Source organism: Saccoglossus kowalevskii, chromosome 12 (genome assembly GCF_978046115.1).
Source record: "Saccoglossus kowalevskii chromosome 12, keSacKowa6.1, whole genome shotgun sequence".
NCBI lineage: Eukaryota > Metazoa > Hemichordata > Enteropneusta > Harrimaniidae > Saccoglossus > Saccoglossus kowalevskii.
Window position 1 is genome coordinate 23,935,206 of NC_140652.1, and position 27,395 is coordinate 23,962,600.

At 33.6% G+C, this 27,395-nt stretch overlaps 1 protein-coding gene across 2 annotated transcripts; it reads left to right on the top strand.

Moving 5' to 3' along the window:
* On the top strand, positions 1-27,395 carry LOC100378665 (uncharacterized). Of its 2 annotated transcripts, none has more exons than XM_085506513.1 (12): positions 1-151; positions 17,010-17,210; positions 20,866-20,920; positions 21,270-21,352; positions 22,480-22,623; positions 23,183-23,280; positions 24,152-24,293; positions 25,020-25,084; positions 25,587-25,621; positions 26,133-26,177; positions 26,789-26,884; positions 27,075-27,395. In XM_085506513.1, exons 2-12 carry the CDS (start codon positions 17,077-17,079, stop codon positions 27,243-27,245), a joined length of 1,068 nt encoding a protein of 355 aa, XP_085362639.1. In that variant the 5' UTR covers positions 1-151; positions 17,010-17,076; the 3' UTR covers positions 27,246-27,395. The 2 variants fall into 2 exon arrangements, with proteins under 2 accessions (XP_085362639.1, XP_085362640.1); XM_085506514.1 differs by lacking the exon at positions 1-151 and adding an exon at positions 10,981-11,050.

The following is a 27,395-nucleotide window of genomic DNA, read 5'->3' on the forward strand; positions in this document are numbered from 1 at the left end:
GTTATGATTGAGGCAGGGTTGAGGCCGGCGTACTACATTTCGACGAAACTCTTATATCGAAAGAACGAAACGCCATAGAAAATTGCCAGCAGATCAACAATTCGCTATTTCCTCGTCGATTCTAGAAAATACCGGAGATCAAATTAGACAGGTATTTAACGATTTTAGCAATATTGTTAATGTTTTCGATTTGTAATGGCTCAAAGGCCGGTCCGTGAGATTTAAAGGTCGATTCGATTCACACACATAACGAAAGTTCTTTGACTCGATTGCGAAACACTGTTTATGTCCAGTCAGTATTGTGTGGTCACGCAAGACTTATTAATTTATAGATCTGCCATTTGGTCTTGGAATACGCAAAGAACGAGCCGCTGATCAGGGTTTGTAGTGTAGCTCGTCGCCGGGAATGATCGCGCCACTGTTGTCATTCATTGTAATGTCCGGCATGCGCTCAACTCAGCCTGTCAATCTTTCTCCAATTCACGCGAGTATACCTTTCCCGCGACTATCGGACTTGTTTATACATCACATATTTTTTCGGAATTAACGAAATAACACAGAATGATCTGTTATTGGAAGTAACACGCCAGCTGAACTCGTTGTTTTTATTTCATTGCCATGTTTACAAACAAACCGATGATAAACACAACATACAAGGCCGTTGGGAATGAATGTGGTTAGATGAGGTCGCTGTGACCTTTAACCGTTTTATAAGAACACCAGTCCCTCCTGTGGATGGTGTGGTGTAGCACATCATTCGTAAGTAATGTTCGTTCCTCCATGCATTCGAGGGAGTTTTCCCCAACAGAGTCATGGTGGTCTGTGCAGTGTTACTTACTGGAATCAATTTTCGTTGGTCCTCACATATGTTATAAATTACATGCAAATGATTGGAGAAAAACATATTTTCACTGGATTTAATTTTGCTGTTGTAGTGCTGCAGGAAAAAAAAAAATATATTTAAGATATAATATGGTAACAATAAATTATGTACGATAAATTCATTAATTATTCACACTGGTTTTTAATTTCGCCATTTTTATTGATAAGTAAAATTTGTTAAATTAAATCCATGTGAACTTGTAGAATAACAAAAGGACTCATTTTTTTCCCTGCCAAGTTCATGAACTTGAATTAAAACTCAGTGAAATGATTCAAAACATCAAAATAATGAAATTAAATGTCAGTGAAAAAAAATAGTTTTACTGTACATGAAAACTGAAATTATTTACTTCCCTCTATCAATTGCAATATGGGCTCCAAATGGGGAGTCTTTTTAAAACAAATCAAGTAAATTTTGGAAATTTTGATGTTGATCTCTAATCTTTTTTTAGATATATTGAAATAGAATTTGTTAAAGGCCTTTGCGTTGCTTTGTGTTCGATATGAGAACCATAACGACACATTTAAGTTTGTAAAATAAATTGTCTGTTTACATGAAATTTGAACACAGCCTGCACGATGGCCAGCGCCCTTTAAAAGTTCATGTGAAAAAACAAAAGAACTTTATTTTCACCAGGTCGGTCTTGGTGATCAAATCAATAGAAATGATGGACGTATAATAAGTCCAAACCAACACAACCCCTGAAAGACATATACATGTATAACATATTTTGCATGACACCAACAACTCACTCATCTTTGCAATAACTTGGGGTCATATGCCGTTTGATCTCTGTACTTTCAGCTCACACTGTGGTGGCCACGTTCATATCTTCTTTTACATGCATAAAAATGTATTTTACCATATTGCGTACATTCATCATAATAATAATAATAATAATGAATTTATTGCATCCTTAGAAATAATTTCCATTGGTTGACAGCAATAAAATGTTAGTAATACCCCCGGTAAATCACAATACATATAAAACTAAAGTAAAAGTAAAATGTCAGTTATTGTTATTTCTGATTTCAAATATTTTGTATAAGTATTCACCAACTTGTCTTATATTAATACGTCTTCTCTTGAACTCATAATATATGTAAATATCTGGTTATCACTTTTCAATTCTTCTGGAATATTGATAGTTTTTGTTTTTCTGTTTGGTACCTAAGACATTCCATGAAGAAATGTTCTTCATTTTCAATTTTGATCTGGGAACATTGCTTACAGATTCTGTCTTCTAAAGGTATTTTGGGTTGGGTATGTCTACCCTTCTCAATTTCTAATACATGACTGCTTATTCTGAAACAAGTCAATATAAGATTTTATGTTTCAGATTACATAAGAGCAAATATGGTTCAAAAGTGTACGAGTCCTTAAACTCTATATACGTTCTCAGTTTTCTATTATCATTTGTTACACTCAACTTCCAGAATTCTACATGTACATACCTTTGTCGGATGTTTTTTATTTTACTGTGTGGGATATAGGCGAGATATGGTGTGAGTAAGGATTAATTATTCACTGGGTTTTAATTTTGCTTATTTCACTGACTGGAAAATGTGCTAAATTAAAACCCACTGAATATGTAAACTTTAGCATAGAACCCATTATCTAAATGATAAAACCGTGAATTTAAAACCCACTGAATATGCCTAAAATGATAAATCAGCAAAATTTAAACGCAGGGAAAATTAGTCATTTTACAGTATATACTCGATTATGGGTCAAAATTTCTGTCACAGCCAAGTCAATCAGAATGTTGAACATCGCCCAGTGGTTCTTTGTGTCACGTTTACAAACACAATTTTTCTAAACTAAAAAATACCAATTGAGTTGAAAAAGGCAATAATCGAAGTGCAGAGTACGCAATATGCTTTATACATCTGCAGCATTTCTTTAAAAAAAACGATGAATAATCTGAAACAAAGGAACTATATATCTCACTCACAAATTAGCCAGAATTAGATAACTACATAGGCATTTCAGCTACTCGAAGTATTTATTGTAAAACCCTAACCCTAAAGTCAACCATCATTTAATAGTCGCTTCTGATACCTTCTGATAGCCACACGTTCAGAAATTATGGGTATTGTTTGTGCCATAATTGCATGAGCAATAGTAAAAATGTTTTGATTTTGCCACAGATATTACCCGTAATTCTTTACGATAGAATACTTTGCCTGAAAGCATAGATATATATATTTTACAAAAGCTTGATAACGATCAGAATGATTCGTAGGCTCAGAATTGAACTTTGTATCCGTTTGAAATTTTACTTCTGACTTTAATATGTGTCTACAGCTGGGGTATAAAGTAATCTTCACATGTCATGAAATTTTTAAAAACAACAAATCGCTTCATTCAAGTATAAATTACTTCAGTTCAAATGTACATCTGCATCTATTCATTGAAGTGTTATCATGGCAAGACAGCTAACTGTTTGTGGCTTTAAAGGTAGAAGCCTGCTTATGAATGAAACTACCCAGAATTTATCATTTTTGCAATACATTGTAGTCCTAACCAATGTATATTGGTTTTAAAAATGTTTTAATCAACAATCCATTTTTTCTATACAATTTTAAGGTAGCGAGAAGGTTTTGTGACGTTTTTAAATAAAACATTCTCTGTCTGTTGTCTCGTTCAGAACAGTAATTTAGGTTATATATATCAAAAGACTAAGTATAGAGGTGCAAGTTCGCACAAACTGGACAGACATTGTTTACATAATTATCACGTGACATCAAAAATGGCGAACCTTGTAAAAATGACTAAGTACGCGATTGCGAGAGCACACTGCGGAATTTCCTGGTGAAATTTAAGTTATGCATTGTCCGTAATCAAGTCCATTGAAATGCGTCTCCGATAATCAAAAGACCTATTATTCCGATTTCTATGCAGGTTTGTTTTTTTGTCCCCAAATTATTTCATACTTGGCACCTTTAACAGACTATTATTCTGTGACAAAGCATTTTCTTTAAAAACCCAGACATATTTCGCACCATCATTATCTTTTGAACGATAACTGCGAGTTTGAATGTCCTAGTCCGAACGCACTTGATTTGGCGGCGGTCCCAATGAGTCGTTCTCGATCAAAACTTCAACTCGAGAAAAACGCGAAAAACAGTTTTGGTTAATAAAACACTGTAGATTTGCTGCATTATTATAAATATACACTAAAAATGGCCAAACATATTAACCACTGATATCATAGAACTCATAAAGAGTGTCAGATAATGAATAATTTCAAGCTTGAGCGCAAAAAATGAAGAAAACTGCTGGCATTTGAGTCCGTACTCCAGGAACGTTCGGGTTTTCCATTGTTATGCAAACAAACAACGAGGGATAATCCTCTGACAAACATTACTGTCCCACTGTACACGCTGACAGTTTACAAACAAGCTAATCCTTCAAGTGTCTCAGATAAGACATCTAATAAAACGGTTTTCATGGTGAAACAAAATGGCCGATGTTTGAAAAAAAATTGGTGTGTCAGAGTGCGACACTGAGTGGCAGATTTTTCTTTGCCTCGTCTGTCAACGCTTTCTTTCTTTTCTTCGCCATTGCGTTAGAAAAAAAATGTATTAGTAAAATAGAATATTGACTTGGAAAATAAAACGATTTAAAAGAAAGTTGTGCAAAGTTACAGTACTCCTTTCGCACAACCTCCCGCCCGCTTCCGCTTTCCAATCACCTTTTTCTCTCGCTTTTGCGACCGCTTGTTGAATTCGACCGGACAATTTCCGCTTTGTTTTCGACCGCGCAAACCCCGAAATATCACCGCCCACCTGCTCGCTCGCGCGCATTTAAAATTCGGACTAACAGAATAATTTCCGAGGTTCACATTGTCTTATAATTGTCTTTCTGGTTTTTATATATGTTGAACAGCTGACAAAAGTTCAAATACTTTTTGCTTTAACTATATATAATTATATGCACGCAACCTGAACCTTTGACCTCGATTTGGCTTGGACTGAATATTTTATTTTAAACAATATTCTGACGTGAAATACAAAATGTATTTCAACACAAGTACGACAGGGTTGTCTGGGTTTTTTTTCCTGATTGTTGAGTCTTCGCAATGTGTTTTGTATAATTATTATTGTTTTCCCCCGATGCTGAAGGACCGTAAAGCTAAATGGCAGTTACATGCATGGGCTGAGTGAAAGAAAATATTTCTAAGCCTAAAATAAAACCTAATATTACACCTCTTTGTGTATTTGTTAATTTTACATATGTTTGTCATGACAGTATGTTTGTAAATATCTAGAAAAATCTCGTCTTTCGTTGATAATTTCGATTGTTTGTTTGGAATGTCGATCCCCGTTGGTTTCTCCATACTGAGTTTAGGAAGGGCGTCGATCAACACCGTGACAATCAGCCGAGAGAAGACAAACATTGACCGTAATTCATGGAGATCATGTCCGTAATTTGTGGGCTGAAACCCCAAATAATTAATCAAGTATTATTATTTTAATATATATTTTATTTTACATCGCAAAACTAAACCATGCCCAAAACAGAGCTAGAGTTGTTCGCGGTGAAACAACCGCATTGAAGACGATGCAACTTCAGCTAGCCATTTCTTACCTTGAAATACAAAAAATAAAAATTCGAAGAGCATCGGGGAAAATATTAATAATCATCCTTATCAATCGCTTGCTTTATTTTATTCGAATCCATGAAATTCACGATTTTTTTTACATTTGTTGGCAACTTCCGCGCTCAAAAAGATTGAAAATGTGGGTGTGGTTATTTTGCAAAGTCCTGTTGATAATACGGACAAATATGGTTCTGTGACCCAGTTCGTGCTCCGATCAGGTGACTCTCAGCCAATCAATGATGTTGTAACAAAGCATATCTGACGCTAATTGAAGGGTCGTCGTACAATCCAATCACCGGCGTCGATTCACATAGTTGTTTGTGCTGTGACAGGCTTCAAAATTATTCGCTGAAAAACATATATTTTGACAAACTGATGGAATTTGACCTTAGTTCAAAAAGAAAATACTAGGCTAAGATACATTAGAGCTCACGCGAATCAGTTTTCTCTGCAAGTTGTGAAATAAAGTAAACCAGAGTAGCGTCGATGATTTTCAGCCCTGAAGGACTTTGAATTGTTCATCGACTGGCCACCAAATAGTTATGGCTATAACTAAATTTTCACACTTTACTATCAAAACCACTATTTCGACCACCCATGTGCCAGTTTTCAGTGTTTGGGTGAGCGGTCAATGTTTTCAATGAGCGAGCGAGCGAAGAAAAAAACGCGATTAAAATGCAGTCGGTTTCCGGTCGGACAAGACCGCGTGGTCGGAAATTAAGCGATAAGCGGTCGATGTAAAAGCGGAAGGTTGGGCGAAATGAGTACTGTATGACCATGTTTCTCCGACGAAGTCTCGACTGACAATAATGCTGACAATGGACGTTAGATAAACACGCATTGTTTGCAACTGGAAGCTTATCACCCGTTATATCAGAATCGTCAACACCAGAGTATACAGATAAGATTTTATCATTTAATTCCTTCCAAAGATAAACACTATGCAAATATCCACGAAACGGCAGTTGTAGTCTTTTCTGCTAGTGTTTTAAAACACTAATTTGAGCAACGTTGTTTCGCAATTTCGATCTTTTGTAAACCTGGGGTGATGTATCAAGGTCTAAAGTAACCGTTTTATCAATTTTTGAAAAATCAAGAAAAAAGTGAAAATTTCCCTTCTTGCTACCTTAAGCTACCGGGGGTAACATAAAAATACTTTGGTTGGATATTGTATTGGAAGTATTTTTGAAGCGCATTGAGACATTCTTAATGTGTTAAGAGTTTAATTATGGCTGTATGACAAACCATACATGAAAAGAAATGCCCAAAAAGTTTCTTAAATAGTTTTCCTTATACATGTACTATTACTACCGTATACACAAAACAGTTATATAAAATTTTACCTTGAAATTACATATATTTGCTCTCTCAGCTCCAAAGTTCAGTCCTCTATGGAATTCCTATTCTTCAGGGCATGCAAAGGCCAGATGATCTGTACTGACCAGCTTTGGGGAGTCTTAATACATATTAAAGGCCATATGTCTATTAAGACTAGTGACCATACTTTTAGTACCGATTTAGTACTGATCCTTTAAAGTGAGAAATTCTTGTCATATTTTCATTCAAAAATTAATTAATCAATCTTTGTATAAAGACCACCTGTTTCTATAATTTCATTAGGTGATAATTGCAATAATTTAAAAAGTATCCCCCACCACCACCACCATGATGAACCCTGTTTAGCTGTGACGGGATATACAATTTTAGTGTATTTATTAAATCATCTAAATCAACTTGTGGAGGACCCATAAGATGGCGGATGCGCAATATGAATGCGACCATATTTTGTCATATTTTTAGATATAAAATCTAATCACTTTTAAAAATAACTACTACATGTATAATTGAGACGTACCATACCTCTAAAAATATGCTCTAGCAGTGAATAACTTATTGTGGTTTATGCTATTGCCATTAAATCTAAAAAATTATGATTGCTATGATGTGTAATGGTAGTGTCCTGAATGCAATTGACTGATATCCGCTGTGGATGAAGAGCTGCTCAAAATACCTGTGATATTTTTGCTGATTTATTGTAAATTATGTAGATTTAGTATTTACCAGTGTTCATACATTACTCCGAACAAAGTCATATCGGTAGCACTATGGCTGATGGAGTCGTAATTCACACCTTGTTAAATTAAAGACGTTAAATCTTACCGACATATTTGATGCATACATATATGGTCATGTGACCTTTAAAAATGCATATAAATGTCATATCTGGAGCAATATTGCAGATAAAGACGTTCATTCAATGTTTTATTGTAGACATTGCATACTAGAACTGATCAATGTATTTAATGACCATATTTGGTCATGTGACCTCATTAAAAATGCATAACTATGACTACTGCAGATACAGATATTTAACCAGTGCTTGTGAAAAAGATGCTGGTGGATCTGTCATCTCTAGTAAGACACTTTTTAGACATGTATGCAAGTTGCATTACCAGTAGTTTAATTAATATTATTCAAAAAACCTAAAAGAAGTCTTTGAAGTAAATTGTGCTATGAATTGAAATTAGTAATTACAAGGTTCTTGAGTTTAATGTTCAAAAATTGCTTGGACACTATAACAAAAAATTGTTATGTAAATTTAGAAGGAAAAAGATGATCCTAAAATGTGCAGGTTACTGAAAACAGCTGTTCATTTCAAACTATCGAATGGGCAATGGTTCACGTTAAAAATGTTATTTTATAAGGAGGGTCATATTAAAATCGGCGATAGCCGTTGAACTTGATGACGTCCTAAGTCGCTAAAAACACAAATCTATGAAAATTGCAGTATTGTTCATCAATTTTCGAACAGTTTCTGAGTGAGATGTCTCACGAATAATGTAATTGTTGCAGGTTACAAACAAAATATACTTGATAATTTACATGTAATAATGTTAATATGAGCATGTGCACAATTTGAAATAAAAATACTGAACGGTATGTACATTTCAGTACTGCGTAACATTTCATTTATCATCGTGTTCTGATGAGTTGCTCAACATTTTCATCTCCAACTGAAATAAAATGTGTTGTTCATATGGAATCTTGAATCAAATACTGTAAAATACTTTATTTTAGCTGGAATTAATTTTCGCTGAAAAGAATTTTCAAGTGTTTTGTATGGAATTTATTTTCACTGATTTTTGAAAGCTGAATGTAAAATATAGGAAAAAAGGTATATTCCCTGGATTTTATTTTCACTGAATCATACTTTCAGCGAAAATAGCGAAAATTAATTCCAAGCGAAAATAATGTATTTTACAGTACATGGCTTGATCTGGCTGTGTAATATACACGTATGTTAATAAATGTTAACAAGGTGCATGTATTGACACAGGATGTTTGTTTATCATCATACATTTGCAGAACTATACATATACTATATAACTATATATATATATATATATATACTGTGGAATACTTTATTTTCGCTGGAATTAATTTTCGCTGAAAAGGCTTTTTGGGCGTTTTGTGTGGAATTTATTTTCACTGATTTTTGATGAGTTTAAATATGAAATATAGGAAAATTAGTATATTCGCTGGATTTTATTTTCACGGAATCATCCCTTCAGCGAAAATAGCGAAAATAAATTCCAAGCGAAAATAAAGTATTCTACAGTATATATAAATTAGTACATGACAACCTCAATAGCAGTAACTGTGTTCTACGAAGGAGATGAAAAACACATGATACTGTAAACAACTTAATCCAAGAAGAGAAAATTTTTACGAACAAGCGAAGATCAAGGCATTTTATAGCAGGGAATAAAATTCTGAGTGACATGATTTATAACTTCAAATCATAAAAATTCGCAGCAGCAAAAATTAAATGGTTAACAGTAATTAAATATGCTAATATATGCTAATTTAACCTTTTCGCCACCAGACTTTCTGGTCAATTTTCTGCACTATATTCTTCAATATTTTTTAGGTTAGGAAATTAAAATAGGCTGGATATAGCACATAATTTACAGGGCTTGGCGTTAAGTTTTAAACTCACTCATCTAAAATGTATATTGCCAATATGTCTATATATTCTGTTAAAGAAAATCTGTTACTACTGTAAAAGGATTAATTATTCACTGGGTTTTAATTTTTGCTTATTTCGCTGACTGGAAAATGCGCTAAATTAAAACTCAGTTAATATGTAAAATTTAGCATAGAACACATTATCTAAATGATAAAACCATGAATTTAAAACCCACTGAATATGCATGAAATGGTAAATCAGTGAAATTTAAACCCAGTGAAAATTAGTCATTTTACAGTATATACGGTAGTTGTATGAATATTATTTTTACTTGTCCTGGTCTTATAATATAGCTCAGCTACAATAAAAATATGCTTTTCTGAAGTTTAATTAAATTTTCTTTTTGTGATGATGTGTTTTTTAATGATGATCCTTTTCTCAGAATGTAATATTTATTTCATTTCCACTTACCCCGGTAGCTACGATCAGATGTGAAAGTGAAATCAAATCAGTGTATGAAATTTGCCATAAATTATTTCCTGACATCAAGACTAGTGACATTCAAAAGTTGCCCATCCTAGGAGAAGTTACCAGTCCTGTTTCCTTTCTTTATATTTTCACACTCATTACAAAATAAAATACATTTTCTTATCTTATTGATGATTTTCGCTGTGAAAAAGGGCCATAGAAGGCTAGGCATATTTTACAGTAAAACTTCAGCGTTCCCACTAGTCATTCGTAATTAGCTATCCAATTTCCGATTTTCCACGATGCTACAATTGTTTGTTTTCTCTTGGTCTTATCATATACATTATTAACTTCCTTTCTTTCATTGCTGTCATTTTTTCCGGTGGAGGCTCAATCCGAAGAAAGTGGCTTAACATCGCTGCTATGAGGCACAGCTAACGGAACATGATTCAAAATTTTCCTTTCCTAAATGTCACCTGATCAGATCAGAAGATGTCTTGATAGTCACGTATGTACACATTGGGACTTGAACAAGGATGTCCCCACGACGAGGCTTCTGTCCTGAAATGTTTTTATCAACGATTGGATGTCTGCATCTTGACATAATTGAAGGAGGGCTGAAGATGAAATTATTTAAAAAATAATAATGATGCATTTGTAAATAACACAGTTCTATTCATTCATTCCTCATTCTGTCAGCCATTTTGAATTAATTAAAAGTGTTGAAACTAATTTTTTTCAGTAATTCTTAAATTAGGTCACGTAACTGAAATTCATTTATTTTTTGATTTTAAAATTTTGTGTTAAATTACATCTCAGTGACAAGGGTGTTATCTCCAGACTATCTGACTCAATAAAGTAAACACAAATTTGGAAGAGTAGATTAAACTTCAAAATGAGCATGTTCTTTGACTTGTTTACCCATTCACAAAATGGAATAGCCCAATTGAGTCAATATTTGAATACTAATTAGATAGGAGCTCCACCCACCCGAATCATTGTGTATCATTGAGTTGAAAGGGCAAGGAAAGACTGTGGTGTGATCTGCAAGTGTTTCTTTCAGTTCTTCATTTAAACATACAAACTCACTGCTCAATATACCTCTCTGGACTGTTCCATATCGGTGAGTAAACTGGCTGTTTTCCACACAGCGTAGAACTGTTTTTGTACAGTTGTTTTGGAGTTTTGAGTAATCATATCAGTACTATCTTTACTGAGTTATCACCCCCCCCCCTCAAAAAAAAAAAATTACAGGCTTATTCTTCATTTTTGTTTTCTTCGTAAATATTATTTTTAATTCTGTTAATTTTTTAACTGCGCCTTTGGTGAAGATTTTCTGTAGGAAGAAGTATTAATTTTTTTTGTCGGCTTTCCTGACCCTTTGACATGACCTGACCTATATTTAATATAAATGCAGCTGGAAATGTATAAAATGCTATGCATTTCCAAAGTACTTCTGCCTTTTGTGAATAAAAATAAGTAAATTATTCAGCTATATTTGTAAATTCAGCTAGTCAAATAATGTTACTTTATTTTAGTAAAGTTTTTGTCTAACATTTAAAAATCTTATCTAAAAATTATGTTAGTTTTCACTGTCCCAATTTGTTTGTTCTGTTAAACATTTTTGAACTGGCTGCGCACGTCTGTACACATGTACACGATTTCATAAGATTCATATTCGTGAGTGAACGAAAATTTCTAAATTTCCCAGCAATAAAAATAAATTTTTCTTGGGAGTCGGAGCAACTTTGTGAAAAGTTACAAATGTCTCCCAAAATATAAAACCACAGCAATTTACGTCATTAACAATTTCAAGTTGCATATTTTTTTTTTTAATTTATCATGTATTTTTCTGTTATACTGATCTGAAATGACCTTTCTGATAACAAGTGGTCACGCATAAGGTAAAGCGTTACGATGATGATCGTCGTGCTTGAGAAAAAAAATTACCTACTATATTATAAGTTAATTATGTTGCTTTTCTTGTTCTTATAATCTGACAGACTATCTGAGCGCCAAATCAAAAAATTTCGGCCTTGACTTAACTCTCAGTAAATTGACCTTTCCTGTTTACTGCAAAGGAGTCTGACCTCTTTTGTTCAAGATTGCCCTTTATTTTATCATTACAGGCCTCATTGCCCTACTTATTTTGTACATGCAAGTACTTTGACCTGGATATTGAGGTCGCATGACCTTGACATACACCTTGCATTGATCTCTACTGTGTAAATAAAATTTTCAACACTCACTCAAAGGCATGACATTTTAAAAGTAAATTTATTTGAAATCAACTTATCATTTCTATAAATTAAATTTGTTTGACGTTGTTTATTTCTCATGTTCTGTTTCATGAAAATAATTTTCACGACAAATAGAGATAATTTGTTTTCGTGGTATTATTTTTATCAAAAAATGTTACTGTTGCAATCTGATTGGTTAATTAAAATAGTAATTATATGTGCAGAACATGCATACCCTCTGCCATGTTTTGGTCACTAACAAATTGGATACAATTCCTGCTTGAGTCGAGTAGGTTCTCAATGTGGGTCCCTGTAATTTGTGGTTTGTATGCGTTTCTATTGGAGATGCACTTCTATAGCATATACAGTATGCAGTCTATTAGAAGTGCGTTTCTAACTTGTTGCGGGCCTGAAAAAATCAGAATGTTATCGTTATGCAAATTCAGGGCCAATGGAACGCATTAGTCAAAGAATAATGGTCTATCATCTGTTATCTGCAGTGTCCAAATATGGGCAAATGATGTAATGCAATGCCCAAATATGGGCAATGATGTAACGCGCTTTCCAAATATGGGCAATGATACAATGCAATGCCCAAATATGGGCAATGATGTAATGCAATTTGGGCAATGATGTATGGAACTGTCCAAATATGGGCAATGATGTATGGAACTGTCCAAATATGAGCAATAATGTATGGAACTTTTCAAATATGGGCAATGATGTAACGCAATTTGGGCAATGATGCATTGTATATTATTTATTATTGTTACCTGTGTGTACTCATTCTTGACTAGGAAGGTAATATGCATCATATACCAAATGCAACATTTTCCATATTCTCAACATACAGATGCTTAAAGCGGGGTGTTGTCACCTGCGTATGCGTCAGATGGCCGTAGCGTGTCATTGCGTCTATCCATGAGCCTGAGCGTTTTTAGCGTGTGTTGTTACCGTCGCTTGGGACTCAATTCACATGCTTGTGTAGGTGGCCACCCTCCGGCTTTAACCCAAGCATTTTTGTAGATGAGTTCTCATCATCTCGGCATATCAAGTCACTGAATCAAATTTGGTTTATGACCCTCTTTATTTCATCTGATTGATTCCTTATCCAATTTAATAATAATAATAATAATAATAATAATAATAATAATAATAATAATAATATTGTACTGTTTGTGCTGTTACTGTAAATTGTGCGTTATCTCAAAAGTTTGAAGCCACTTCACTTGTACGTCTGTAGTATGTGTTGATTCTTACAAATATTCTATTTACACCCTTTGTTATATGGTGACCTTTGACCCTGTTATCTTATTGTACTTGATAAACATTCATCCTGTCTTGAAATCTGACAAGTCTTGTACTCGAGTTGAATGCTGGGAATTGCATAGTTACATAGCCGTTTTGGCGTCTTCCGCCAAGCTCTGTATGTTTTGTTTTCATATCCAGCCCTTAACAGGCAGAGGTGAATTAAATATATGCAAATAACTCTCAAAGACTCTTCGAACATTCGTGAAAATTAATAAAACAAAATTACGGTAACTACCGGTATTAGTAAATTAGTTGAAGCTAATTTTTAAATCAAATTTGTGCAAAATTACAGATTCCTGTTCTAAACACAATTTGTCACTTGTATTCTCATGTTTTTTTTGTTCGTTTTTTTTGTTCTTCAATTTGTGTGATACCAAACCAAAATGACAATTGTGCTACCATATTAATACACAGTAAATTATTGATAGCTATAAATATGCAAGATTAGTTTTTGTTGAAGCTAAACTGCATGTGATTATCATAACAAGTTACATGACATAATAAATCACTTTGTTATTGTGCACTTATTTTGTCAAATTATCATAACTTTCAGGATTTTGCATGGATTAAAATTATTAAAAAATATGTAAAAAATGTAGCGCATGTCAGCTTATCATTTAAATACAAAAACAAATTGATTGATGGCACAAGTAGCCAATCGGCGACCATGTTGGCCGCTGGAAACAAAAGCAGCTGGCCTGAATGTTTCAGTGTGTTGTTGAGTTATTTTAAGCAGTGAAGTCCTAAAGCAGATGTGATCCTAGTTTTTGAGTGTTCAGTGTTAACAGATTGTGGAAATTAGAGAATGATTTGTTGTTGAAGACATCAGTTGTTTTTGGGGGGCTAGCCCCCAACAACACCCCTCTATCAAGGGGTGTTTCCTAGACTAATCACTGCATAAAGCTCAATTTCAGAAGGGTTTAATTACTTTTATTTTCCCAATACAAAAATGTTGCAATATGTACTAAATTAAACCATAGACCTTAGAATTTCATTCTAAGGTCTAGAATTTCATTCTAAGGTCTATGATTAAACCCAGAATAAATCGAACTCAACAAGAGAATGTATTGTTTCCTTCGCAAACCAGTGAATTTAAAATAATTAATGTTTATCCGTACAATATTTAATCCACTAAACATAAACCTTATAAACATTTTTCCCGTCTTCAGTAAAACATTTCCCTTTATCACTTACATTTAAGGTAGTTTGCTACCATTCAAAAAATACAGCAAGAAGAGTTGGATGACTGTAGCGTTCAAAATTCTAAAATAAAAATATATGGTCACTAAAGTTTTCCACAGAACAAACTAGAAATTAATCACAACATGTTTTTTGAATAGTTTACGATTGGTTGCTATGGCAGAAATATTCCATCATATCTCAAAATGTTTAAAAATGATATGTACTGTCATGGGGACTACATACCTGCATATTTTGAATATTAGTATAAGTTGTCCATGGAATAATGTGTTTACATGGAATGGAATATTCCAAAATGGCTGCTTCTTAGAGTACCTATATTACTTGTGTTTTCTTGGAAACGTATCTTTCTTTTCTTCATAAAAACTTTAAATATGAAGGACATTCACATATGTGAATCATCACACAACAGTTTTTTGAATGATTTACTGTGATCAATTTTTAGCTCCGCTATCAACTATGTGGAGCGGAGCTTATCATATTAGTAATTGTCTGTCGTCGCCTGTCTGTGTCCGTGTCTACTTTTTATTCTTCGACTTCTTGTTGAAAAAAGCAAGTCTGATTGCTAAAATGATATTATACATTTCTGCGTTTAGGCTAGGTTCTTCCCAAGCATTAGTTTCCAACTGTTTAATTTTTGATAAACAATAGAGACCATTTACCATAACAATGAATACAATAGAGAGGATTAACATATTATATTGTTATGCAAATTAGCTGACATTCTGTGCTGTTTTCGGCAGGTAAGGAACAATGATCGTACAAATGGACCACTCTCAGATTTGTTCATTTTGTGATGATATCAATTCTCTAATCGAAATGGGCATTGCTTACAGTGGAGCTATCTCAGCTTGAGAGGCTACTTGTTCATCTTTTTGATAAGGTGAACTACCTTAATGACAGAGGTGTGCCTACCACAACATCCCATTTATTTTAGTCCTGTGACTACGATAATACTGGGGGGTCTACAACTTTCACAACACTGGGTACCTATACATATATCCTCGGATTTAATGGATTTTGTGATCACCGCATTCCACAAAGGTCACTGGCTTTCTTTCATTAGAACAATGACATCTTTACTGCGACAACATTTCAGGGTTTTTCCCGGCAGTATTAGTGTCCCAGCATAATAAAGTCATTCAACCTGTGTCTCACATTAAAAGCATGTGGAAGTTTTTGAATTTTATGCGACTTTCCCAAGGGAAACAGAGTTGTTCATTAATCAAGCAATTTATGTCAATACGAATAAACATAACTTTGGATTGTTTGATTCATTTGTTTATAAATACACTAGTGATGTATAATGCTTGCATACCACTAGAAATAATAATCCAAAGTTCGTACACAATCTGTACAGTCAAGCTCTTCCCAGAGCATTATAAAGTAGAAGTCCCCTGCTCTTTAATTTTGAATAAGCAGTGTTGCTCACTTGGAGCATATGAATACAATTGAGGCAATTACCAGTAACATGTTCTGAAAAATAAGTCACATCGTGATGCTATTTTTTCGGTGAGAAAACTGATATATCTGTATTTTCTGTAGCATGAATAAATCTTTTTGTACACATACGTGCATACAGAGTATGTCTACATAATTATAACCTACTGTATACTGTTCATTTTTTGATGCTACAAGTTTTTGCGACATCAGGATTTTATGGCATTTGTGATTACCCGGGAAATTTTCACTTTTACTCGCTTGCACGACTCTCATGAAATGAAAACATTTGACTGTATATTGTACATTGCATATGAAATGTAGTAGAAACTCGTATTATATAATCCATATACTTGGCAAACTTGTAGATTTATTTTCGGGTAATTTGATTAAATCACTCCAAAAACATGATTATCAATATAATTGCAAATTTTTACATAGTCTTCTTGACATCTTGCATCTTGGCGAAATAGACATATACATGTAGTAGCTTCCACAGCACTTCCTATAAATATACATGTACTGTAAAATACTTTATTTTAGCTGGATTTAATTTTCGCTGAAAAGACATTTTGGATGTTTTGTATAGAATTTATTTTCACTGATTTTTGATGAATTGAATGTAAATTATAGGAAAAAAGGTATATTCGCTGGATTTTATTTTCACTGAATCATTCCTTCAGCGAAAATAGCGAAAATTAATTCCAAGCGAAAATAAAGTATTTTACAAAATGTCCCGAATGTTAAACGTTCTTTGCTTGAAATGTTTATGCTGGTTTCAAGTGCTACAAGTGCTATAACGTATCATGTTTGAATTTGCCGGTCTCATACAAGGAATGCATTTATTTAAAAAACGTTATATTTTAAACAAACTTTTAATGTTTCATACAGGTTCTGGTCCTGTCTGGCCATCATGTAAAGAAAACGTGGCCATGAAGAATGGTGTGCAGCCACCAAGATGCTTGTAAATAGTCTTGAAGATGATAACACTGTTTCTCCATCCATGATTAATAACAACACTACACCCACAATTGTGGTTGATGTAACTCTGAAAGGATGTTTCTGTGATTTTGATGCGGTCGCTTGTATCCGGTAAGTCTTAACAATATGGTTAAAGGGCAGTCCACATCATAACTGCATACATTTGACATGGGTCCCATGCTACTCATAGCAACATATACACGTGTGGCTCAAATATATATAGCTACTAATAAGATTGTATCTGATTGACTACCAAACTCTAATATTGAACATTCAAACCAATCAGAGAGTGGCTTATTTCAGTGCTGACAGTTTTTTTTGTCTTATCTAATTCTGCCTTGTATATATGCTGCAAATGTGTTGTTTGTTTATGAAAAATTTGAATTTATATAATTATGTAGTTAAACATTGATTTCATGATGTCTTAAAGGCCCAATTCACTTGCCCTGGGCAAGTGTGAATTGGAGGTGTGGCTATGCTAATGAGTGTTGTTAATCACTTGCATAGCCTATGACGCATCCTGTTTCAGCGGTCCAACATCACGTGACTTTGATTGACAGTAGTTAATTATTCAAGATTAGTAGCGCTTCCCTTTCCCTGGTTCGTTGTTTTTTACCTTTATCCGCCAAAATCTCAGCTCGTACGCTACAAATGTATGTATTGTCATAAATACTACACACAGTCACTGCTGTGATTTTCATAGTCACATGCATCCACTTTGACACGACATGTAAGTTCAAGAAAGCGTGTTTTTACTGGAGCTTGGCTGGAGCTGTTTACTACAGCGTGACAAGCAAGGGAATAATCCCTATTGTTTAGGAGCGTATTTATAGTATACCTGGGCCTTTATATACTAGTAAAAGATTACTCTGCCTGTTTCCATGGCAACAAGTTTTGCCAGTATTTTTAAAATGATACATGGTCAAAATTAGGTCCCTTCTGTAAATACAAGTAACCGTACAAAGTATGGAAAAGACAAAAACAAATATTTCTGTGTAAATCAGAAATAAAATTAAAGAGATGTGATTTCTTCAGTCGGCATTCTTGGTGGTATTTTTGTTGTTGCAAAATTTAAATTTCTTTTGTGTTGTTAGGTGAACCACTTATAGAACTCGACCTCTAGTCTTTCATTATTAAACCAGGGCAGAAATATAAGACAGCACATTCTCTCGCTTGCATTGTCTACAGCTGTTAACTACTTGTTTTGCAGTCGTGTACATACATACTTGTTTATATTCAACTTTCTGTATGGCGATTGGTCAAAGTGCATTGCCCTTTTCAAAATAAGGAAGTGAACATTCAAAAACAGCAAAACAACTCCTTATTGTTTTCGTTATGCATTTTCACCGTAGAACAAAATACAATTACTTTATATTACTTTATTTATAATTATATATATTTTGAAAAATTCAACATTTCTTTTTGGGTTAATAGTAAAAATTAAGCACTTAAATTACAATTCAACAATCACGTCTCAAAATTAGCTGTAGTCTTAACCACTATCGATTCTTGTGCTAGGGCTATCATTTTTGAACTTGGTAGTGTAACTAAACTTTTAAAAATGTTCAAATAAAATTGCGAAATAATATGATAGAACCCCACACCCTGCCCGTGGCTTTCGTTGCGTATGGAAGTTATTTTCACGAGTGATGCGGTGTATCCTGTGGCCGTACTTTCACAAGCGAAGCGAGTGAAAGTACAGCAGAATACACTGCATCTCGAGTAAAAATAACTTCCATACGCAACGAAAGCCACGGGCAGGGTGTGGGGTTCTGTTATTGTACATATGTTCCATATTTGATTATTTCATATTAAGGAAAGAACGTGCAACAAACCGGGATGGAATTTAGGTCGGGAACCCCATTGCCCATTTATATGTTCCAATATGGTGTTACGCCCTAGCAGCGCATGTCAGTGTAGAACGCGCCCGGAGAACGAGTGTCACTGTTTGTTTGAAATTAAAATAATCAGACGTCAAATCTGAGTCACTGTCCGAATAAATAACTCGTTGTGTTTAGTTGGGACCACGACAGAACCAGAACTTGAACTAGACTATGATACTAAGTTAAAAGAATTGTGCATTGGCAAACATGCCGTGCAACTGCGGTACTCCACTGATGGGTTGACTTTCGTTGACAGCGGTTGTCGCTGAGCTGCACACTACAACTTCGTGTGTGATGTTGCTTGCTGGTCGTGGATTGACTGAGTCTTGGTTACCGGTTAAGATGTTGCTCTTTTGGCGTTGGTAATTTTTATTTGGAACTGAGTAACGCCGCAACGTCGCCAGCAAAGTAATCGCTGATTTCACTGCTGGTGGATCTTCCGAGCGCCCTTCAAGGTTTATAAAACTCAGTTTCCAGGTGGTCAACATACCTTAAGTTCTCCCAATCGTAGTATTCCATGTGATGTACACCTAACACGCCAAAAATGTTGCCTGACGATTTGAACCGGACAAAAATAGCAGACGAAAATGTGTTTACAAAATAAAAATAGTTCGGTAGCCAATGGAAATACCATGTTTTTTTGCATATCGACCGTGAAAATACCGAAAACACTATTGCATGGGTGATATGCAAATTAGTTTTTGTCAAAATTAGTGACTGACTAAAGGTACATGTACCATTACTGTTGTTCAAATTTCATTTCACTCGGCAAGTATATTCATGTACCCCAAGAGAAAAATATTGTATTTCTAAATATTGTTTATTTCTGCTATATTTCAAAAAACGGTACTCCTGAAGGGACTACTTTGTTTGCTCTCAGACATCATTTGCATATGAGGTGTGGAAATACCGAATTTGATTTCAGGGACGAATCAAAATAAACTGCAGTACATATGTAATAATAAAGTATTATTCATAATTATATGCGTGCCAAAGTACCCAAGCTACTGATGGAATAGCCAACTTAATTGAGCAGCTAACAGCTTTTGAAATTTTTGAGTTCACCCATGACGCTTCAAAGAAAAAATGTGAATTTCAAGCCCTGAAGAATGTGTTAATCCAAAATAATTAGATTAAAAAAAAACAAAAGGTTTGTTAACTTGAAAATTCGGTTTTTAGAGTCACTGAATGGAATATCGGACTATTTTCAAAAGCACCAGGCCATTTCCAGAATTTCTAACACTGATGTACATTGACTGTGAAGCAACTGAGCTTATTTCTCGTAGTCTCTTCTCCTTCCTGTGCTATAGATATCCATGCACCTGCAGAGCTAGGACAAGGCTATGACAACAAGGCTATGATATGCATCTATTTTAATTTGTGATATTTTACGACTGTATATAATACATATTTGTCAAGGCTGACTCATTTTCCTTATATATGGTGTTTCAATCATAGAAAATTACTTTTGTTAATTTGCTGGTAAGGATGATAATGATATCTTTGTTACTCTACAAGTACCAATTCGGGCCGTACTGGATAGTAAAAAAAAACGTAAATATAAATACAGACAACTACATTACGTGTAAACTAAAAGAAAATACAATTAACAGAATTACAGAAATGTAACCAATTTAGGAATTATTTTGTTTTGTGCATATCATGGATTTAAACCAGACTGTCACAATGTTGGCGCATTTCATGAGCACACGATTTTGTTATTGTAAAATTATTCGTGAAATTTGATAATGACAAAAATTGAAAAAACAGTTGTAGTTATAAATAAGGTAGGGTCAAGGTGGAGTACAAGCATGTCCTTCAGCCTTACAGTCCATTGTCTTCAAGACCTGAGTGATAAACTTGTTGTTATTGTTTGATTTCAGAAATGGTACGCTGTCTTTGTTTATTACTGTCACAGCATTTATTTGTGTTGCCAAGGTAACTTATACATGTTCTACAGTTATGTTTTATACGTAGAAACTAGCATTATTCAGAACATATACCATGTGATGTGAGACTATCTTATAATTTTTCATGTTTTTGTGAAATACCTAAGAAAAAAAAAAAAAACATAAAAAATATAATTTAACTTTAGATATTATATTGTGTTATTGTCCAGTAATCGAATAATGAAAAATTTAAGATCTCTGTGTTTGGATATTTCAAAAGGGTGTGTCAGTTTACTTAAATTTGTTCATCTGATAAAGATTTCTGTGCAAATAAACAAATTTGTATGACAATCAATGTACAGACATATTTCACAATTTGTATTCTGTTTTCTCAACAGTTATTACGCCTACACTTAGGACACCATAAGCTGTATCACCAGTATGCTATATTTTACTGTGCGTTAATAGAATGTTTATTATGGTGAGTCTGTTAGGAGTCAATACATGTAGAAGTGTCAGGCACTGGCTGACTAATAAGGATATTGTTTTATTAACAGGTTGTAGTAGTAAATAAACAAGTAAATTAATTTGAATAAATTTAGAAACTAACTTTTTTTATGGTTTGAACGAAAAAAAAAAATAATACTAGTCTCCATGAAAATGAGATTTTCCTTTGTTTCAAAATCTTGTAATTTTTGAATATAAATTTGTCTGGAAATTTGATATTTAGGCAGATTACTTCTATTTTTGTGGTAATAAATCATTGTTTCAAATTTTTCCCTGTCTGCAATGTCGCTGAACATGTCTTGTTGACAAAATTGTTCCCATTCAGAGATCTATAAATGATGTTAAATTACTCACTCTATTAATCAGGCAGGATCTAAAAATAAAGTATGTGGCTCAAGTGGTTATGAAGCAACTTGATGTTTTTTGTTGTAGCAACTATTTATGGTTGCTTAAAATTTGTTATAAATAAACAATAGTGGTTGGAGATTCGATGAAAAACTTTGCTGAATAATTGAAAATGAGGATTCTGGGCTTCTCTTGTTTCAACCACTCACTGAATCAATACACCGAAAATGTAATTCCATATCTGTGAAAGTGACAAACATTAACGATGATTAGATAAAATAAGAATGAGAAAATAAATAAATAAGTAATTAAGTAAATAAATAAGTAAGTAAATAGAGATAATAATGATAATAACTGTACATATTTTATACACTAAGAAGATCAGCTTTTAGTGTGACTTTAAATAAATATTTTTGATGTGTTTGGGGAGAGAATACATGACTTATTAGATAAGTATTTGTTTGGTTAGAAAACCTACAACTTGGAGCTCTAATATGCATGCTCCCCCCTTTCTAATGGTGATCAGCCTGGCACTTTCAATATTATAGCCACATTTTTGCCATGTTATTAAACTCTTTCTAAAGTTAAAAATGAAAACATTAGTCATTTTTAATTTTATGGAAAATTATTGAAAAAACTGATAATGATTCGTTATCCCCAAAAGTTCCTTGTTAGTCTGGTAATGACCACATTAACCACATTACATCTTCTAGTAATGAAATCCTTACACACAAATTCTTCATCTTTGTTTTACAGCACGGTTCACTGGGTGTACGCCCACGACTACACACAGATCGATTTTTCAATACAGTATTTAAAACTTGTCCAATTTATTATGGTCATCCATTTTTACTTAAGCCATACAGCTAGGTTGCTGAAGAAAGAACGACTGATACGGAGGTGAGTGACCTTTGTACCCTTGCTTCTTGCTTACTTGAGATTTCTCTGCACTGCCACTTAGGAAGGTTATTGAGATTTACTCAGAGAGGAAACTTTCAACTGAGATGGAGGTCAGTGGTCAGTTTTGTTGACCCCGCAAAAAAATTATTGACCAAGGTGGGACAATAATTACCCCTGTGGGTCAACGAATATATGAACTATCTTCTGTATTAATTATTTGTTCAATTATTCCTCCATCACTATTCATTTTATCATACTTATTAAACACAGAAACCAAAATCTATAATCTGTTCTCCAATTGATTTCATTGTATTGTTCTTATTGTCAGCAATACAACCACGTTATGTGCCAGTGAGGTCGCTCATCCTTATTTGCATCAACATCTGCAGTTGTATGTCCACTCATAATACCAGTAATCGTCTGTCTGTTATTATCACAGCCACAATATAGACATTCTATCACATTGCCCAGAAACAAAAGTTTATTAATGCTAGCATGTTGAGGGCGCTATATAAAACTTTGTCCTGTATACTCATTTTCCTTCTTTGTTTTGTTTCAGAGTTCTTGAACCATTTCTGCTGATGAATTTTGTATATTTCACTGTTGTAACTATAATGGCTATAGTGTTAACTAAAAACAGTTGGATTGAATGTTTACGTAAGTAACTCTCAAAATGTGGTAATTCTTGAAATTGATTCACCTCACCCGAATCTCTCGTCATACTGCAACACAAGTACTGATTGTATAAACAAGTGAATTATATTGGCACTTCTTCCAACATATTAGTATGTGGTGGGAGATTTGTCGTGGGAGATTTGTCGTCTCATTTGCTTCAAATTATTACAAGGCTTTTTCTTGTCTACATAAGTCGCAGCAATAGCATATGGGAAATTAAACACATCATTCGACACAGATGATAAGCACTTGGTGGCATCAACCATGTAAGATTTGTGTATACTTTGCAGTATTCTCGAAATAACCTCATCATATTTACAGTTTCTAAGACAACGAGTTTGCATTTTTTTCAGTTTAATGCTGAACAGAATAAAGAGAAAAAGTGAATTTTATTTATTGGAATGCTTAATCTATGTTATTTTAAATCCAATCAAAATTCACGATAAATCAGCTTTTCTATCTAGATGAAATGTCAAACAAAGTTCTTTAAATATACATTAAAATACTGAGTCATTTCACTTATACGACTGTAAGATTACTACAATTTATGCACAAAGGCCATTGCTGCTTGTCAATTAATACAATCCCATAATGCCTTGCTGAATACTTTGCAATACTTTCATGCTAGCCATATCGTTATCTTTTTACGGCCCAAAGTTGAATGTAAAATATAGGAAAAAAGGTATATTCGCTGGATTTTATTTCCACTGTATTATTCCTTCAGTGAAAATAGCGAAAATTATTTCCAAGCGAAAATAAAGTATTTTACAGTAGTAAATGTTATTGTTTTTGGTATCTGTATAATAATTCAATTCATCTTAATTAAATTGTTATTTTAATTTTTTTTTCTTAGAACCGTATTGGTTGATGCTCTCAACAGTAGAGTTTGTAGTTGTTCAAGTTTTCTTTGTGGCTGGTATTGTTATTACAAGAAAATTGAACGAGGTTAGACAGCTTGACTCAGCCAGAAACGCACAGAAGAGAGACCTCTGGGGGTGAGATTTTGATTTTTTTTTTTTGATTTTTTAACTTCATGATTTTACTTTTTCTGTCACTGTAGTTCATTTTGAAAAAAAAATAATAATATAACTCTGTCAATTTTTAGGCAAGATTGGATCAAATGAAATCTCTTCAAATAATTATTTTTTGGTGACAATGTTTTTACCTAAATTTTGTTGTACTGTTTGTTTGACAAATTATCCTATATATAAGTTTCTCCAAAAATAAGAATTTAGGTCAATTTGTTTTCCTAAGTTGATGTTTGCATGCAAATTCTAAAACTGTCATAAAAATATACTTTTATCTAGATTTTTATAAAACTTGGATTTTTTTATTGTTTATTGGCACAAACCTTTAAAAAATTAAATCTAATTCGTGATGATATTTACTAATGTGTGTAATGACAAGAAACATGAATACTGTAAATGCATTAATTATTCCCTTCGCTATTTTTGCTGATAAGTAAAATTCGCTAAATTAAATCTACATGTACATGTAAAATAACAATATAACCCATTGCTTCCTAGTCAAATTCGTGAATCAAAACTCAGTGAATACTCTCAAAACATCAAAATAGTGAAATTAAATGTCAATAAAAATAAATGGTTTTACAGGTTTTTTTTTTACTCTGGGCCCAATCAAATGTGATCCGATATGATTTCAAATATTAAAATATCTGAAATACCCAGATATCAAATTAACTTGTGACTTTCTTTCCACAGTTTAATCATCGTGTTTGAAGTATCGGCTTTTGTAACATTGGTCTATGACATCACTGTGAGCATTTGTAAGTATAGTACCGTATATTAACTAATGATGTACTGTAGAATACTTTATTTTCGCTTGGAATTTATTTTCACTATTTTCGCTGAAGGGATGATTCCGTGAAAATAAAATCCAGTGAAAATAAATTCCAAGCGAAACGCCCAAAAAGCCTTTTCAGCGAAAATCAATTCCAGTGAAAATAAAGTATTCCACAGTAGTTTATTCTCTTTGATCATTGTCTATTATCCAGTTGTTTTTTTTGTCCTCTTAAATTTATCAAAAATCCTAACAAAATATATGAGAGCAAAATCTGGATATAAACCCCAATAAAATTTACACTGCTTTAAAATCAACCATTTTCCTGGAAGTTTAAAATTCATTAGAAAGGTCATGTGTATGGTTCCAAAAGGTCATTTACAATGTGATTGTATACTAAATGGTATAAATCCTTGTACGCAAGCTGTTCAAGACGCTAAGATTATAATTATCTTACAAGTTTTAAATTCTGAATTTTATTTTCACAGTGGGGACTGAAGAAAGAGGCTGTAGTGATATTTTTGTAAGTAAAAAAATGCTGGGAAATACAATCTTTGTATAATGTCGTAATTTGCCAAGTTTTCAAAATAATGGTGTATAATTTTGCACCACATCATTGGTCAACAAATAGATGCCTTTAAATTGTCCACACTACTACATTATTAAGCTATGTGGTCGAGACAGAAAGGGGGAGAAAGAGGAGGGGGTGATGTTATCAGTCTTTCATAAGCTTTGTTTTTAAGGTTTTTCAAGTTGAATACACATCCGTTTCCCCCTCAGAGATATCTTGAATGAATTTTGTCCATTATGTGTTATTATGAATGAATGCATGAAGAATGCGTTTTTAATATTTTACAAACATTTTGAAAACATTCAAAGGGGACCTACAATACAAAATCAACTGATTTATTACAAAACGGAATATGCATAGATTCCCTTTGAATTATAGCAATATGATACATAGCAATAATATGATAAGATAATAAGTCTTACCAAAATGTATCTTATTTGTGTGGGATTATTATACATTTCAGAATAACATGCAGTCCGTCTACACAGCTGTTTATGCTTTTGTAAACGTAAGTATTTGTGACTATTATTTGTAAACAAATGGCACAACAAGGTAAAGAGTGGTGGTCATCGCGCCGCACCCTGTTAAATTTGAGCTATGGGGCTCATGGCAACTTACACATCGTGTGTAAAATACATTTTTGTTTACGCGAAATTTGAACACAAAATGTGTGGCAACCATCGTCCTTTAAAATATACTGTATATATACTATATATATTTATAAATTTCCAATAAATATTATTCTATTAAGAACAAAACAAGACACTTGCATCCTCATGACCTCACTAGACGGGATTCAGCTCTCGCTGTTATTAGTCCCCGCTCTGCCATGCACCTCAATTTGTTTTACTTTCACTTGTGATCTAGGTTTTCTTTGCTATAAACCGGAGGGGTTGTCACGCAAGACGTGTATGATTTTGATGTAAATCTGTTGTATTTGCCACTTGGGACTCAAGTTTCAAGGACACACTCGCGACAACCCCTCCGCTTTAATATGACGAGCACAAAGAGAACTTTCAAAAATTTAACGGGGACTGTGTCATTTTCAATGACTTGTTGTTAGTAATCAACCTAGGGGTGCAGAAATGCCTAAATAGTACCATTTATGGTTTATTGCAGATTTTTAAGATAATGCTGCCAATGTGGGCAATGTTATGTGTCTTCCATGCACCGAGTAAACAGGAAAATGGACCAAATAACTTTTCTATCAATAGTGTAAGTCATATGCTTTTCATGTTTGCATCACCACGTTTCTATGACAACTACACCATTTTGTTCAAAGATGGCAGAATGTATTGACGTGCTTTGTAGTACATGAAAATGGAAGATGTGACATCTGTCCGTAGTATTGTCGTCATCATTGTTTGTTCTAATCCCAGTATCTCTTTTTTTTTGTGTGTTCCAGGACAACCGTTCTGTTTTTCAGCCAAGATCCCCAAGGCATTACAATAGATTGTCTTACCCTGACTTGAGAACTGCTGCTTGCCCACAGTATGTCAATACTCCTCGGCGAAGCCAGTCGTATGCAACCATGCCTTCAATAGAAGAGGAAGACACCAATTACCTCATCACATAACCTTAGCAATAGTCGACATACATTTGCTGACCCTGATATTCCACAATTTGCTTTATTTTCTCCATCACAAATTGAATCTGTTTTTTTTTGTTTTTAACATGCACAGTAAGCGCTACACAGTAGTTACCAAATTTTCATCTCTGGGAATTT